Below are 15,378 nucleotides of genomic sequence, written 5' to 3' on the forward strand. Positions count from 1 at the left end.
GCCCAGCAGCGACGCCCGTCGCTGCTACCGCGACGCCCGTCGCCCCGACGCCACTGCTGCGGGTCGAGCCGGTAACCACCGCCGCTCCCCGCAGCCCCTCACGAATCCACGGTACGGGTCGAGCCGGCATCCTGCCCTCCCCGTGACACCAGTATAGTGAACAGTGACTAAAAGTGAATAAACTGTGATATGGACACCCGTCCTTTAGTGAACCTTTTATCTGTTTCTATGTGTGTTAACCTTTGTGTGTACCGTGTATGTGATTGTGTAAATAAATTCCTCTTGTTGAGGAGAGTGAAATCGAAACGGTATTTTATTCACCGCTCAGTCCACTTACTGTCCTCAACAAATGTGGAGGAAGCGAAAGAAGTATGTCAGGATCGTGGCACGTGGATCCATAGTCTCTGCCTATCCCTCAGGGAGACAGACGTTAGTAGGTATAATTATGTATGTATACTGTTAGTAAACGTACTTTAGTAACTAGATTCACCATGACAATTATTACTCAATGATCGCAGCCAACTTCAGGAACTAACACGATTATCGGTTGATCAGCCTGCAGATTTTAAGAGATACCGCTGTATCTAATACTTCAGTTCTCTCACGAATGAACTCTTTCCAGGCCCATAGATGCGAACGAGACGAAGGACTTCCCTCAAGCCTGCACCTTCACCGGCAACTGCTACATCGTTCTAGAAGTCACCAACGATTACTATGTGAGTTTACAGTTTGTTAGTTAGTTTCTACGAGATTAACAACTTGTAGAGCGATTCCTGCTAAGGGCTCAGTCATTTCCACTCATTGCAATTAGTCCACAGTATACTGTAAGAACCTTTTATTCCTCTCATCCACCGTGAGCCATCAGTATCATCAAGTAATCTTACTGGACAACCTATGGACAATCACTTTTACCGAGTTGACAAACCTTAAACCTCCAGTTCAGCTCAGGTTTAGTGCTTTGTCACCGATTGTTTGTCAGCGATACGATAAAAAGTAGATTGGAGACTACTGCCCGTGGATTAACACTGATAACACATTTATAATATGTAAAGGACATAATATAAACCTATGAATCCTTAAAAACCCCACCATCACCACAACCCAACCACACCACAGATAACCACCCACTCCCCCTACGACGTGGCCAACTTCGTGACCCCCCCAGTCCGCGTCCACGCGACGCTGCAGAGGAAGATCAGGCTGAGCGTGACGGAGCTGGGCGCGGGCGCGGCGGTGAGGGACCTGGACGTGCGCCGCCGCTCCTGTCTCTACCTGGACGAGGCGCCGGCAGAGGAGGGGTATAAGAAGGTTAGTGGCCTTATTGTCTGCAGCACATATTAAGCTGGTGTCTTTTTCACGCTCTTCTGCCGCTGCACGGGTTCATTATCCATTTAGTTAAACGTCTCTATATTGCGATTCGCTATAAATCCGGCGTCGTGATTATAGGAACACGCATTAAACGAGTTTGTCATCGGCGATAACAAAGCCGCGCCGCGTCGCTTCTATTCTATTATCTATGGGAGTGTAAGTGCCTGCATAATATGCTGAGCTGGTGCCTTTAGCAATTAACCATCCTTAGGCAGCGTCGCTCGCTTATTGGATCTGACAGATTCTTAACAGAAAAGCAATGCTGCTTAAGCATAGTTAATTGCTAATGTGTCTGTGGTACGGTATCTCTCTCGGCCGGAGCGTGACGCCAGCATGACGGAGCTGGGCGCGGGCGCGGCGGTGAGGGGCCTGGACGTGCGCCGCCGCTGCTGTCTCTACCTGGACGAGACGCCAAGGGAGGAGGGGTATAAGAAGGTTAGTGGTTACTCCGCCAGCTGGAAAGTAAAGGTGTGATTAATATTGTCTATGGCACATGCTGAGCTGACGCCTTTTTGCCGCTTCAGGGGTTCGTTATCCTCGTAGATAAACGTCACTATATCGCGATTCGCTATAAATCTGGCGCTGTGATTGGATTAAGGAGGAATGCGTATTAAACGAGTTTATCGACGATGTCGATAACAAAACCCGTGCCGCGTTGCTTCTATTCTATTATCTAATATCTATGGGTCTGTAAGTACCTACCCGTTGGTCTGATGATCTGCGGAAGGTAGCGGGAAGCCGCTGGATGCAGATGGCGGGTAACCGTCTGGGGTGGCGATCGTTAGGAGAGGCATATGTCCAACAGTGGACTACAGAAGGCTGAGAGAGAGAGAGAGAGAGAGATGGGTCTGTAAGTACCTACACCTGGCTCTCTCGAATGGAGCCTCGTAGTTACTCGCTGCAGCATCTATACCTGTCTATATGCATAGCACATGCTGAGCTGGTGTATTTAGCAATTAACAATCTATTAGCAGCGTCGTTCACTTGTCAAATCGGGCGTAACTTGTATGAATCTGACTGTTTTTATAACAGGAAAGAAACGCTACTTACAGATTGTTAATGGCTAATGTGTCTATGGTACGGTATCTCTCTCGGCTGGAGCCTCCTGCCGCAAGAGCAGGCTGAGCGTGACGGAGTTAGGCGCGGGCGCGGCGGTGAGGGGCCTGGACGTGCGCCGCCGCTCCTGTCTCTACCTGGACGAGGCGCCGGCGGAGGAGGGGTATAAGAAGGTTAGTGGCCTTATTCTCTACAGCACATGCTGAGTTGATTACTTTTTGGAGCTCTGCTGTCGCTTCAGAGGTTATCCACGAAGATAAACGTCACTATATCGCGATTCGCTATAAATCCGGCGCTGTGATGGGAGGAACACGCATTAAACGAGTCTATCGACGGCAGCCGCTGGACAGTAACAAACATCTGTCAGATCAGTGGTTCTTCCAGCACCTATGGGAAGATGAAAACCACCGATGTGGTAATTGTCTACAGCACATTCTGAGCTGGTGCCTTTTTGACTCTATGCTTCCGTACTACGCTACGCTTCAAGTAGATAATTAAATGTCACTAACTATGTACCTAACACTATGTATTTTTATCGCGATTCACCATAATATTATATTGGTCGCACATCAGTACTTTAGTCAGTGTACACATTTACACATATAATATTAAATATATTTATAATATATAATATTACATCTATTAAAAAAAAAAAAAAAAAAAAACAATAAAACAAAAATGACGTCGATTAAAGTGATACAAGCGAATATTCAACATTCGTACACTGGGGCCGCGGCTCTGCGACGTAAACTAGAAGAAAACCCGACCACCATTGCGCTGGTCACGGAGCCTTTACTTAGGAGGGGTAAGCCGCTCGAACTTCATCAAGGTAATACTTTTTATTGTAACTCTTTCTCCACTGTAGATTGTAGTAAAATAAGAAGTCTAATACTTATACCTAAATGTTACACTGCTAATAAAATTACAAATCTTTGCACTCCGGACTTAACCGTGGTGGGACTCGCATTGGACGAGTCGCACGCGAGGCGGGTGTTGTATATCGCCTCGGCATACCTACCTGGGGACGGGTCAATGCCCCCGCCCGAGCTTATCTCTCTGGTCACGGAATGTAAGATAAACAATATCCCACTCATTATAGGTTGCGATGCAAATGCGCATAGCAGTCTATGGGGCTGTAGGGAAACTAATAAAAGGGGTAGGGATTTACTCGAGTTCCTATTATCTAATAATCTAAGTGTTCTGAATAGAGGGTCCGAGCCTACGTTTGTCACGGCTCGTGCTCAAACAATTCCAGATGTCACTATTACTAACAGTCAGGCGAGGGACATGGTGGTAGGCTGGAGGGTGCTTCCAGACGTGTCCTGTGCGGATCACAGATGGATATCTTTTAAGCTAACCTCTATAACACCCAAACCTAGGCAATATAGAAATCCGAGGAAAACAAACAGAGTCGAGTTTCACGATCGTTTACTTAAGGGACTGAGCGACACTCAGCCGTATGATAACTTAAACACCTATAAGTTGATAGACGAAGCTGTTGACGAATTTACTAACATTATCGTTAAAAGCTACGAAGAATCATGTCCTTTAGTGACCGTGAGTGCGTCACCTCGCAAGTGGTGGTGCAATTCACTGGAGAAAATGAGAACAAATGTAAGAAAACTTTTCAATCGCGCCAAAAATACGAAAAAAGTGGAAGATTGGAAAGCGTTCCAATTAGCAAGAAATAAATTCAAAAAAGAGACTAGAGCAAAAACTAGGGAATCCTGGAGGAATTTTTGCGGGTCAATTCAAAGTGAAACTAAAGCTGCGAGGGTAAAAAAATGCATGTCAAATGACTCTCAAAATCAGCTAGATTCATTAAAAAAACCAGATGGTACCTACACAAAAAACGAAACCGAAAGGAACAGCCTCCTGTTGCTCACGCACTTCCCTGGCTGTGAAATGCTAGCAGAAGAGTCGTGTGATCAAGATCAGCTGTCACCAATAATTAATTCTTCTAGTTACGCTGAATCTATTGCGGCCGCCGTAATAAATGAAGAAAAAGTAAGATGGGCTATCACCTCTTTCCTTCCCTTCAAATCGCCGGGAGCAGACGGTATAGTGCCGGCTCTCCTACAGTGGGAGGTAGATATTATCTCACCACGGATAGTAGGTATCTTCAGAGCCTGTATAGCCCTCGGGTATATACCTAAGGGATGGAGGGAGGTGAAAGTAGTATTTTTGCCTAAAGCGGGTAAAGATGACTACACCTCTCCGAAAGCCTATAGACCCATTAGTCTGTCATCATTTCTTCTAAAAACTTTAGAACGACTGTGTGACAGATATATACGTGACGGTGCACTTTCCGTGAAACCTGTCCATCCTAACCAACATGCATACCAACCGGGTAAGTCAACAGAGTCGGCCTTACACGCAGTGGTAAGCAAAATTGAAAATTCAATATTGTTACAACAATCCTGCCTTGCAGTTTTTATCGATATTGAAGGAGCTTTTGATAAAACTATGTTCAATAGCATAAGTAATAATCTTAAAAATCATGATGTAGACCCGGTCATCAGTGCCTGGATAACAAATATGCTTAAATCAAGAACAGTATCTTTTACTTCAACAAATACAATAAGATGCAAAGTAGCAAAGGGATGTCCGCAGGGTGGAGTGTTATCTCCATTGCTGTGGGTTTTAGTTGTGAATGATCTACTTTGCGATCTAAATAATAAAGGTTTTACAACAATAGCCTACGCCGATGACGTTACAATTCTCATTGGCGGTCTGTTTGTAAATACCTTATGTGAAAGGATGCAACTTGCACTGAACATCATAGAGGAATGGTGTCACAAACATGAATTGTCAGTGAACCCAACCAAAACGGAAATGGTTCTATTTACCAAAAAGACTAAGATAGGTAATTTAAAGCTACCTAAACTTTTTAATACAACCTTAAAGTTAACAAATGAGGTAAAGTATCTCGGCATATGGCTAGACCACCGCCTAAGCTGGTCTAAACATGTGGAGAAAACCCTAAGTAAAGCAACAATATCCCTATACCAAACTAGGAAACTTGTTGGATCCAAATGGGGACTCAAGCCAAAGCTGTGTAAATGGTTGTACACAGCGGTGGTCAGACCTATAATAACATATGGAGCAGTGGTTTGGTGGCAAAGATCGAACTCATTACTGTGAAAAACAAACTACGACAGTTTCAAAGGCTTGCATGCGTTTCAATCACCGGAAGTATGAAGTCAACCCCAACAGCCGCCCTAGAAATAATTCTAGGACTTCCACCACTCGATATTATCATCAAGCAGGAAGCTAAAGCGGCGGCGATAAGGCTAAGTAACATGGGACTATGGTCAACGAATACTACTGCACAGGGACACAGTCGCATACTTGACATTGCCAAGTCGTCGGCTCCCGGGTCCACTGAATGCAGCGACACTACTATAAAGACGTTTATCTTCAACAGAAGCTACACTATCCAGCGAGATCAGTGTGGCACATCAGACGATAACAATTACGACATCAATATCTACATTGACGGAGCCAAGAACAAGAAGGGCAGCGGTGGAGGTGTCTTCTGCCCGGAACTTAATTTACAATACTCTGTCAGCTTCGGGAACAAAGCTACTGTTTTTCAGGCAGAAGCTGCCAGCCTACTTGACGGAGCTACACAAATAAAAGACACAAAAAATAGCAATATCTGCTTCTACACAGACAGTATGGCTATTTTAGGTGCCTTAGGCAGAACTGTAACAAAATCTAAATTAATTTTAGAATGTCACAGAACACTGGAAAACCTAAGCATTTCAAATAATGTAACAGTACAGTGGATTAAAAGTCATAACGACAACATAGGAAATTGCGAGGCTGACCGACTAGCAAGAATGGGATCAAATACCCTACCAATAGGGCCAGAACCATTTATTAGTCTGTCACCAAAGGCAATAAGGCAATGTCTCACCGATAAAACACTATCTGAACACAATCAGGAGTGGAAAAATCGTGTAGATTGCAGACAAACTAAAGCGTTTATTGTATCACACAACCACAAACTTACACGCTACTTACTCAACCTGTCCCGTAGTAATATATCATTAATGGTAGGACTAATAACAGGACATTGTTGCGTGAATAAACACTTATATACCATAGGTAACTCAACTAGTCCCTTATGTAGGACATGTAAGGAAGTAGATGAGACGGTTGAACATATTTTGTTAGCTTGTCCACCTACTACAGAAACAAGATTATCTATTCTTGGACCAACAGAGCGCCTACCTCAGCTATTACAACACCCAGGCCTGCTACTCCAGTTTACCCGGGAGCTAGGCTGGCTGAGCTGAAACCAAGGGGATATGTACAAAGGTTCCACTCGAGAGAGCCACGTACAGGAACTTCACCCCCTATGAGAAGAGAATAGAATAGAATAGTACTTTAGTCGCAAATTTACTTGTTTTAGTATTTTAGTCGCAGCTTATATTATTCTTTGTCTAAGACCCTAGCTCTTCCGACACGAATATATATTATGTATTATTTTAATGTTCGCAGGTTTACAGCGCGAGTATGTGCCAGCGCAAGTGCCGGTACACGCTGGCCATGAAGCACTGCCAGTGCAAGCCGCACTACTACTTCTACGAAGGTAACTAAGATGACATGTCTGCCGAAGAATCGAGACGGGTTAGCGAGTTCAGACCATGAACATGGGCCCCTACACGGATTCACTATCTATGCCATATTTGTGGCGAATCGCGATATACTGACGTATATCTACGTCGATAACAAACCCGTGTAGCGGTAGCAATCAAAGGTAGCGAAGGGCCGAAGATCTTAAAACAAATGGTTGGGTGAGAGAGGACCGACCTGTCCATCCATATAGATGTCATCGAAAGAGTTTTATGGCGGTCTTAGGGAGAGGCTTATGAAAGACCGCGGACGATAACATGATGATATTGAGCTAGGTTCGGCATGTTCATTATATTCCCCGTCATCAGTGACATGGACTCTAACAGGAGTTCAGGGTGCGCCAGACGATATAATAATGTGGTCTACGCCACCGAAACTTTCATGTACCTCTTCTTCTAAAATAATTATTTAATAACTTTCCTTCCAGACGGTCCCCCCTGCACCCCCGCTGGCATGGCGTGCCTGGCTCAACACGCTGGTGAGCTGCTGAACCCCAAGTGCCCGTGCATGCTGCAGTGCGTCAGCGCGGCTTATAGCGAGCTGCTGGTGGAAGATACTTACTGGTAGGTTATATGACAGGAGAAAGAGCGATGTGTGAACTATGTATCAAATTCAGGGAGCCACAAGAGCAGGGAGGTAAATGCACTTTCTGTACAAGAATTGACACTCAATCGGCGGCGATTTACTCTTAGAAGTTCTGGAGCTCTGCGCTAATCACGGCGGCGGCTCTATAGAGATATATCTCCGCTTGCTTGACAATTCTTGTGCGTTCTTTCGTCAATTTAGAAAGGGAACCCGTTGCATTTTCCTTTCAAAATTACCGCATACACTGGATAAGCAGGGGTCCGGATTAGCGAGGCTCTACTGCAGTAATCCATAAGCAGCATCGCTCGCTTGTCAAACATCCAAACAAGTAACATCAGATTTGACAATCAAGCGGCAACGCTGATGCTTAAAGCCCCATCCATACGCTTGCTGTTTGTCACAAACACGGCAAACAGCAAACAAAGTCACAAACACCAACCACAATCACCGAACACAAACAGCCATCCACATGCTCGGCGAACGCTCATAACATTCCGAACCGGCAAACACGGCGGACGAAGAGCTATTACTTTCGGGTTGACATATTTCTATACTATTTATATATACTATTTATTTATATATCTATACTATTTATATATATTTATATATACTATTTCTATACTATTTATAGCAAGAGAAAGAAAAAAGGAAAATAAGAAGAAAGCAAAGACGATGGTGGGATAATAAAAAAAATTAAAAACCGACTTCTTCTTTTTAATTATTATTTTATAGTTTTTAGTTTATATGCAATAATTTTTAATCAAAAGTAAGATGCAAATGATACCAAAACGTCCTACTAATCAATACGAATCATTCAAGCCTAAACACGAGGTAGTTGCTATATACCGTTGAGGAGTTCCCTTGACTGCCTTCCGTTTCCATCATCAGATCAGCTCAAGGTCACCATCATATTTTTTTGTTATAAGAACTATATTTACGTTCTTAATTTCATTAAAATCGGTTAATATGTGTCCAAAATGGAAATTCATGCCCTGTTTTTACCCCTTTACCCACCCTTAGGGGTGAGATAAAATTCTGAAAAAAATGGGACCACCTGGAAGTTTAACCCAATACAACAAAAAAAGAATTTTCAAAATCGGTTCATAAACGGCGGAGTAATCGGTGAACACACATAAAAAAAACCCGACGAATTGAGAACCTCCTCCTTTTTTGAAGTCGGTTAAAAATACATAGAAATCGTACAATGTACTGCTTTATTTGGGCTTTAATTTGTTTTATATTTTTATTTTGATAAGCCTCCAAAAATTACAGAATCATAGGTGCTGACCAATCATCAGACATTTTTTACGCTTTGCGCGCCAACGAAAAAATGTAGCAAGTAAATACGTCCGCCTCCTCCAAGCTCAGCGCGCATACTGATCGCTGCCAGACGTGTGGATACGTAGCAAACTGTTCGCCGAACATCCTTTGATCTGGCAAGAAAAACCGACACCGATGCCGAACACTGGCGAACACAAACACAAACAGGCAAACAACGACAAACACCCATCCACACGTCAGTGTTTGCTGTTTGCTGTTTGCTGTTTGCCATTGTTCGCCGAGCGTGTGGATGGGGTATAAGGATTGTATTGCAAATGTTCGGTGGTGATAACTCCACAGTATTTTCCAGGACCAAAGGCCCGTTCTCTACCCGCGGCGACGTGCGCTACATGGTGCAGGCGCCACGCACCCGCTACACCCGGGAGATCGTGTTCACCTTCCAGGACTTGATCGGTAACTTACTAAAAAGGACCACTCACAAAATGCCGACACCAAATGACCGCAATTTTTTCAAACCTTTGATTTAGAATTTCATCATCAGCCCATAGCATCCACTGCTGGATGTAGGCCTCTCCCAAAGCACGCCACTGGATGAGATCTATACCACGCATTAATTTAGCATTTGAACCAAATAATTATATTTATCAAGTAGGTATATGTACGTTATTAGTTAATAGTTTCTGATGGGCTGTTAAAAGTACTTCGGCATTGCCTTTTTCCGTAGGAGTAATTTGGAGCTTTGCCAGTCTTGCAAATGATGGTGATGAAAGAATCATGAGATTGATTATGATGATATTGTATCATCCCCAGTGAGTCTCGGCGGCGCGGCCGGTCTGTTCCTCGGCGCCAGCTTCATCAGTTTCGTCGAAATCTTCTATTTCGCCTTCAAAAGGATCTATCAGTCGTGCTTCGAGGAACCTGATGATAGGGGCGCTGAGGGATCACAAGATGGTGTTAAAGTAAGTAGACAAATGTTTTTTTTATGATTCTCAAGACTTTTATGAGACTCTCCTTTCTTATCTTCTGCGACAGTAAAATACCTACCTGCAATGCCCGTACTTAACTATCTAGTTTATGTAGTGACCCCCCTGACCGAGAACGCCCCTGTAGCCTGAAACGTAACTGTACCAGACTGTACTAAACTGATGAAAAGAACTCGAACGAGAGCTGTCGTGCAATCATCACGTTTAATTTAACGAGATAGAGTCGTGGCCCTCGTGGCTCGCACATTAGCGCTCCGAAACTTATTTTTTCATCATAATAGAGTGACTGAAAGGTTCATAATATTCAACAGTGGTGGTGTTTTGTTACGATTCATGAAGACAATGGTTTTTTTCAGAGACGTGGAAAAACTGAGAAGTCTTCTTACGAAGCCCAGCAAATAGAACACTTGACGAGGATTTTGGACTCGAACCAACGATTCAGATACAATCATTTGAGAAAATATTAAGTACCTAATTAATTATTAAATAAGTGACCGGTTCGTATTTAGCTCTTTATTTTGTTATTTTGCACACCTGAAGTTCTGTAGGTTGCCAGGTAGAAAATGCTTTTACCATTAAGTTCACCCTTTATACAATTTGTGCAATAAAAAGTTAAATAATAATATAACTATACTGACTATATAACTGGCTTTACCATACAGCTTTGCAAAGGCCTTGCATGTTCAAAGCTAATTTTAATAGTAAAATGTACCTACATATAAGTACTTGGCTAACTTATAGGTTCTACAATCGAAATAAGTGTAAAATCATGTATATAATATAACACATAATGATAAATAATAAGCCTAGCTGCACGATATCGCATCCACGGTAATGGCTTACAATCGTGTCATCATAAAACGTGACCCAGTTAGATATGTACTCATACGGAAATGCAGGTCATCGGAAAAAACACTATTATTGGGAGGTCACTCCTCTACATATTCTGTTAGCTTGTCCACCTACTACAGAAACAAGATTATCTATTCTTGGACCAACAGAGCGCCTATCTCAGCTATTGCAACACCCAGCTCCAGTTTACTCGGGAGCTAGGCTGGCTGAGCTGAAATCAAGGGGATATGTACAAAGGTTCCACCCGAGAGAGCCACGTACAGGAACTTCGCCCCCTCTCAGAATAGAATAGAATAGACTACCTAAATCAATGAACGATCGAGAAGTAAGTATGTATTTGGTGTTTTAAATAAAAAAAAACTCGTTAATTATTTACATATTTAACTGTTATTTCTATAGACTTATAAATATACTTAAGTACTTATTACAAAGGGCAGTGAGCGTTATTACTTTATTACCTAACGTTAAAAAAGTTATATACCTACTTAACTTATTGAGATTAGGTATATAATTTATTAAAAGGGCAGTTCTTCTTTTTAACCTACATAATGAGTAAAAAATTATCCCAAATTCGAAAAAAAAAACTATAGCTTTTTGGTGAACTCTTATCATTTTTATGATAGCTTCATGTCTATTCTATCGAAAAAGGTGGTTGGCCGCGTAGTTTACCAAATTTTTCAATATTTTAAGGACATAATACGTGGATAAGGCACAAAAAATTACACCTTCGTCACATTATCTTTTATTTTTTTTTAACGAGATAGTCTTCGTCGTTTGAAATGAAACTTTTTTGATAAGCTAATAAACAAAATACCATTTTAGAAAACATATGAAGGAATGGATTTTTAGTAATAACAAAATATTTATTAAGTAGTTATTACCACTCTGTCACAATTTCAGCTAAAATGAAGCTTGTTTTTGTTATAAATATTTTTTCGCTGCTAATTACAGTAAAAAATTAACAGCATAGACATTAACATCAATTACTAAATTTAATATGATTTTTCCAAAGTTGTACTATTTATAACATAACATATAAACGACCAAAAATAAGTTGACTACCAGGAGACACCAATCGTTACAAAGTGGTAAACGATGTGACAGAGTTGTTATTCTATTAAATATTAGGCAGGGTTTTGGAATAAAACAGTTTTATTTAATAAGAATAATTTAGTAACTTACATATAAATCATTATGGTTTCAATTTAGTCAAAGAATTAACTGGAGATATCTTTATAATTAGTATAACTAATTAAAATCACACTTGAGAACCTCTGGAGACTGAAATATCCGTATTTCAGGAACTTAAAGGACAAATTTGTTCCAACTACATAAATTAATGTTTAACTGCACAAATAATATTTTCGACAAACTAAAATTTAAGTAATATAACGAAACTTACGTAATTTCTTAAAGTTTTAATCAGCCATATTTCGAAAGTACAGAAGTGGCTCTTAGAACTTGAAAAACTATTTTTTTTACTTTTTTAATTACCTTAGAAGCTGGAAGGAATTTAATGTAATCATCAAACATCCGATAAATCAATCTCCACCATATTAAACAGTCTACAACATTCATCGTCTGTTCTTGAGAACAATAGCACGAAATCACCTTTTTCACTAACGAAACTTTTTATTTCTGCAGCGCAAGTGTATTGGACGTTCCTTTCGCTTCGTACTTTAACCAAAACGTGTAGTTTCTCTTCAATTTTTCGTTGATGAATATCCTCAGGTTGGAGTGTTTGGTAAGAATGTGACAGATTTGTCGTGTGACAGAGGGGTAAAATGTATTGCAAAGTCGAATAGTATTTAAACAGTAACATAAAATGTATTATTCACATGTTGATTGCAAAGTAATCGTTATTACCAATGAGTAAATAACAAAATAATAATTTAAATATATTTTATTTTAACAATTACCTACGTGACGAAGCTGTCGCCGAATAAACACACGCACCTCCTGTCACACTTTGCGGGTGGCCGATACGCGGTGTCTGGATCTCTAAGGGGAAATCTTACCAAGGGGGAAAAGGAGATCTTAAACTCTGATCGATGGCAATAAGGACGAGTGGCTCAAACAAATATTTTAAATGGCAACCTACGTGACAGAGTGTAACTACTAAAACATTGGGTAGTGAGAGACAATTTTTCAACAATTTTTTTAAATATTTAAGAAATATTTTAAAAATATATATTTTGTTTTACTAAATAAGTAATACCTTCTGGAGTTTAAATAAAATTTTATATTTTATCTCGTCATATATTTTTTTTCTAACATTATGAAATATACGCAGGATGAAGTGGCAGGAGACAGCCAAGATTCGTATGAAATACACCTCTGTCACGCGGATTTACCACTCTGTAACATAATTTTAAATACAAAAATATAAATTTATATTTTTGTAAACGTTCACAGCCGTTGTGTTTTTAGTACAATGCACGTTGAAATATAAATAAATAAATAAATATTTGTAAAACTCATGATATTTTCCTCACAACTGGTGGAGACACAGTTATGTAGGTTAAAAAGAAGAACTGCCCAAAAACCTATTACAGACGATTAGAAAATCCTAAGTTAAAAATACTAAACTTTCGATTTCTGGTCATTAGGCTCTGCGTTTATGTTTGTTTTAGTATTTAGTCGAAAATTGAGCATAATAATATAATATTGGTCGCACTCTAGTACTTTAGTCACAAATTTCGTCGCAGTTCAGTATTTTAGTCGCAGCTCACACTATTCTACCCGAGCTCTTCCGACCACGAACATGAGCACGTCGTCCCCGGGAGCGACTCGCGAGGGAATCACCCAAGACGGCGGGCCTCTCTCCATCTCCCTCTCTCTCCCATCCTCTCTCTCCCACGCTGCGTGTGGCTTGCTTGGTTTTGATGTAGGAGTGATGGTAGCTGGAAAGATGCAAATAGAATTATTGTCTGCGGCCGACTGCGTTAGCAGCGATCGTCGATAGCGCCGGCCAAGTGATCCGACAGACGAAATAAAGACACCGAGTTAGTAAGGTTAATGTGGCAGTGGGTTGGTCACATCTGTCGTGGAACCGATAACTGATGGGTTAAACCTGTTCTGGAGTGGAGACCGCGACTAGGCCAACGCAGTGTAGGACGCCCGGCGCTGTCTAAATGGGGTGACGAGTAGTTAATGGTGGCTGGTAACTAATTATTAGATGCAGAAAGCTATTAGATCGCATCTAGTGGCGTGTTTTGGGAGAGGCCTACGTCCAGCAGCGGACTGTCAAACGTCATAGGACTCATGCTATTATTAAATTTATAAAGTAAAATTTCCGGACAAATTAAAAAAATTCCCCTCACCGCCGCCGCCACTGCGCCGGCGCTGCGCTCGCTAGCTGTGCGAGAGGGACGGCACGCCGCGCGCCCGCCGCAGGAGCGAGCAGGACGACAGTATGATATGCAGCGCCGCCAGAGAGGAGTAGATCACCGTTTGGTACTTGTGTATCCAGTGGGAGATGGTTTCGTGGCAGCTCTGAAATTATGTAAAAGAACAAATTAATAATTATGACCCAGCGGTGGTAGCTCAGTCGGGTAAGCCCCCGCTTCTCACGCCAGAAAAAATGCGGGTTCGATTTCCGGCGCTGATATATTATATGTGCCAATGAGTTCTTTGGAATTGAAGTACAATGTACTTATAAATCTTACGGTGAATGAAAACATAGTGAGAAAACCTGCATATATCTAAGTAGATTTAGCACATCTAGTGTGAAACCACCAACCCGCAGTGGACCAGAGCGTGGTGGGAAATGGTCCAAGCTTAGGAAGGTAGTTTAGACCTTGGGGATATGCACAACGCCGGTTCCATTCGAGACAGCCAGGTATACAGAATATATACTAACACCCATCCCTACAGTGAAAAGAATAGACCCCCTTTCAGTTAACCACCTAAGTAGTACCTACCCTTTTTTACCAGCGTATAAACATACCTGAGTGTATGCTGTACTGATGCTGCAGCCGTCAGGGTAGGCGGCCGGCCCGCAGCACGACCACGGCAGGGACTGGCCCTGGCTGATGCTCCTGAAAGGAAATATTGGGTACAGACAACTAAAATAACCACCCCAAACACCTAGAATTAGTACGAAGATAGCGTGAAACTACCACGACTTTTGGGAAAAACCAATGATTTCAAAAGGAAGGATACGCCCGTCAGAACGTTTTGTCAAAAGAAAATGGCACCCGCGCGCTGGCCCTAATTCATACAAATTATGACAGATTTATGAGGTTTTAGGGCCAACGCGAGGGTGTCATTTTCTAGAGCGGTTGGGCCTGTCCTTACGCTAGTAATATATAAGTCAATGGGAAAAACGCTTTCAAACGGAAATTATGATTTTTTTCAATTGACAACATTTCAAATAAAATGCTCACCGATTTTATTCTATTTTCGACGAGATATCACAAATTTAGATGACCCGTATTTTTTTATTTCTTAATATTTCTATGTTTTAATATATATTTTTAACTTCAAAGTTCAAAATATTTATAGTATGAGTGACTTCACGTCGAGGCTTTGGATGAAAATATTTTCGTTGCCTGCGTAACCTAAAAAAAAAAAAGTTGGATGACATTAACTTGACATGAACAAGGAC

The 15,378-nt window shown here is 41.5% G+C and overlaps 1 protein-coding gene and 1 long non-coding RNA gene across 2 annotated transcripts in view; one reads left to right on the forward strand and one right to left on the reverse strand.

Moving 5' to 3' along the window:
• The window catches only part of LOC105392361 (pickpocket protein 19-like), a 35,603-nt gene extending 25,186 nt beyond the window's left edge, over positions 1 to 10,417 (forward strand). The window contains exons 5-11 of the mRNA XM_048629888.1: positions 623 to 716; positions 1,117 to 1,308; positions 6,934 to 7,024; positions 7,496 to 7,631; positions 9,284 to 9,387; positions 9,745 to 9,893; positions 10,274 to 10,417. Coding sequence (XP_048485845.1) covers positions 623 to 716; positions 1,117 to 1,308; positions 6,934 to 7,024; positions 7,496 to 7,631; positions 9,284 to 9,387; positions 9,745 to 9,893; positions 10,274 to 10,384 — 877 coding nt within the window. The 3' untranslated portion in view covers positions 10,385 to 10,417. The remainder of the gene's footprint in view (positions 1 to 622; positions 717 to 1,116; positions 1,309 to 6,933; positions 7,025 to 7,495; positions 7,632 to 9,283; positions 9,388 to 9,744; positions 9,894 to 10,273) is intronic.
• Positions 10,418 to 13,314: 2,897 nt separating this feature from the next.
• LOC119691975 lies at positions 13,315 to 14,809 on the reverse strand. Its single transcript, XR_007267725.1, has 3 exons — positions 14,719 to 14,809; positions 14,093 to 14,264; positions 13,315 to 13,672 (listed from the first exon to the last, which is right to left on the reverse strand). It is a non-coding gene; the product is annotated as an uncharacterized LOC119691975 (long non-coding RNA).
• Positions 14,810 to 15,378: the final 569 nt, after the last annotated feature.

The sequence above is a fragment of the Plutella xylostella genome, chromosome 24 (assembly GCF_932276165.1).
Source record: "Plutella xylostella chromosome 24, ilPluXylo3.1, whole genome shotgun sequence".
Lineage (NCBI taxonomy): Eukaryota > Metazoa > Arthropoda > Insecta > Lepidoptera > Plutellidae > Plutella > Plutella xylostella.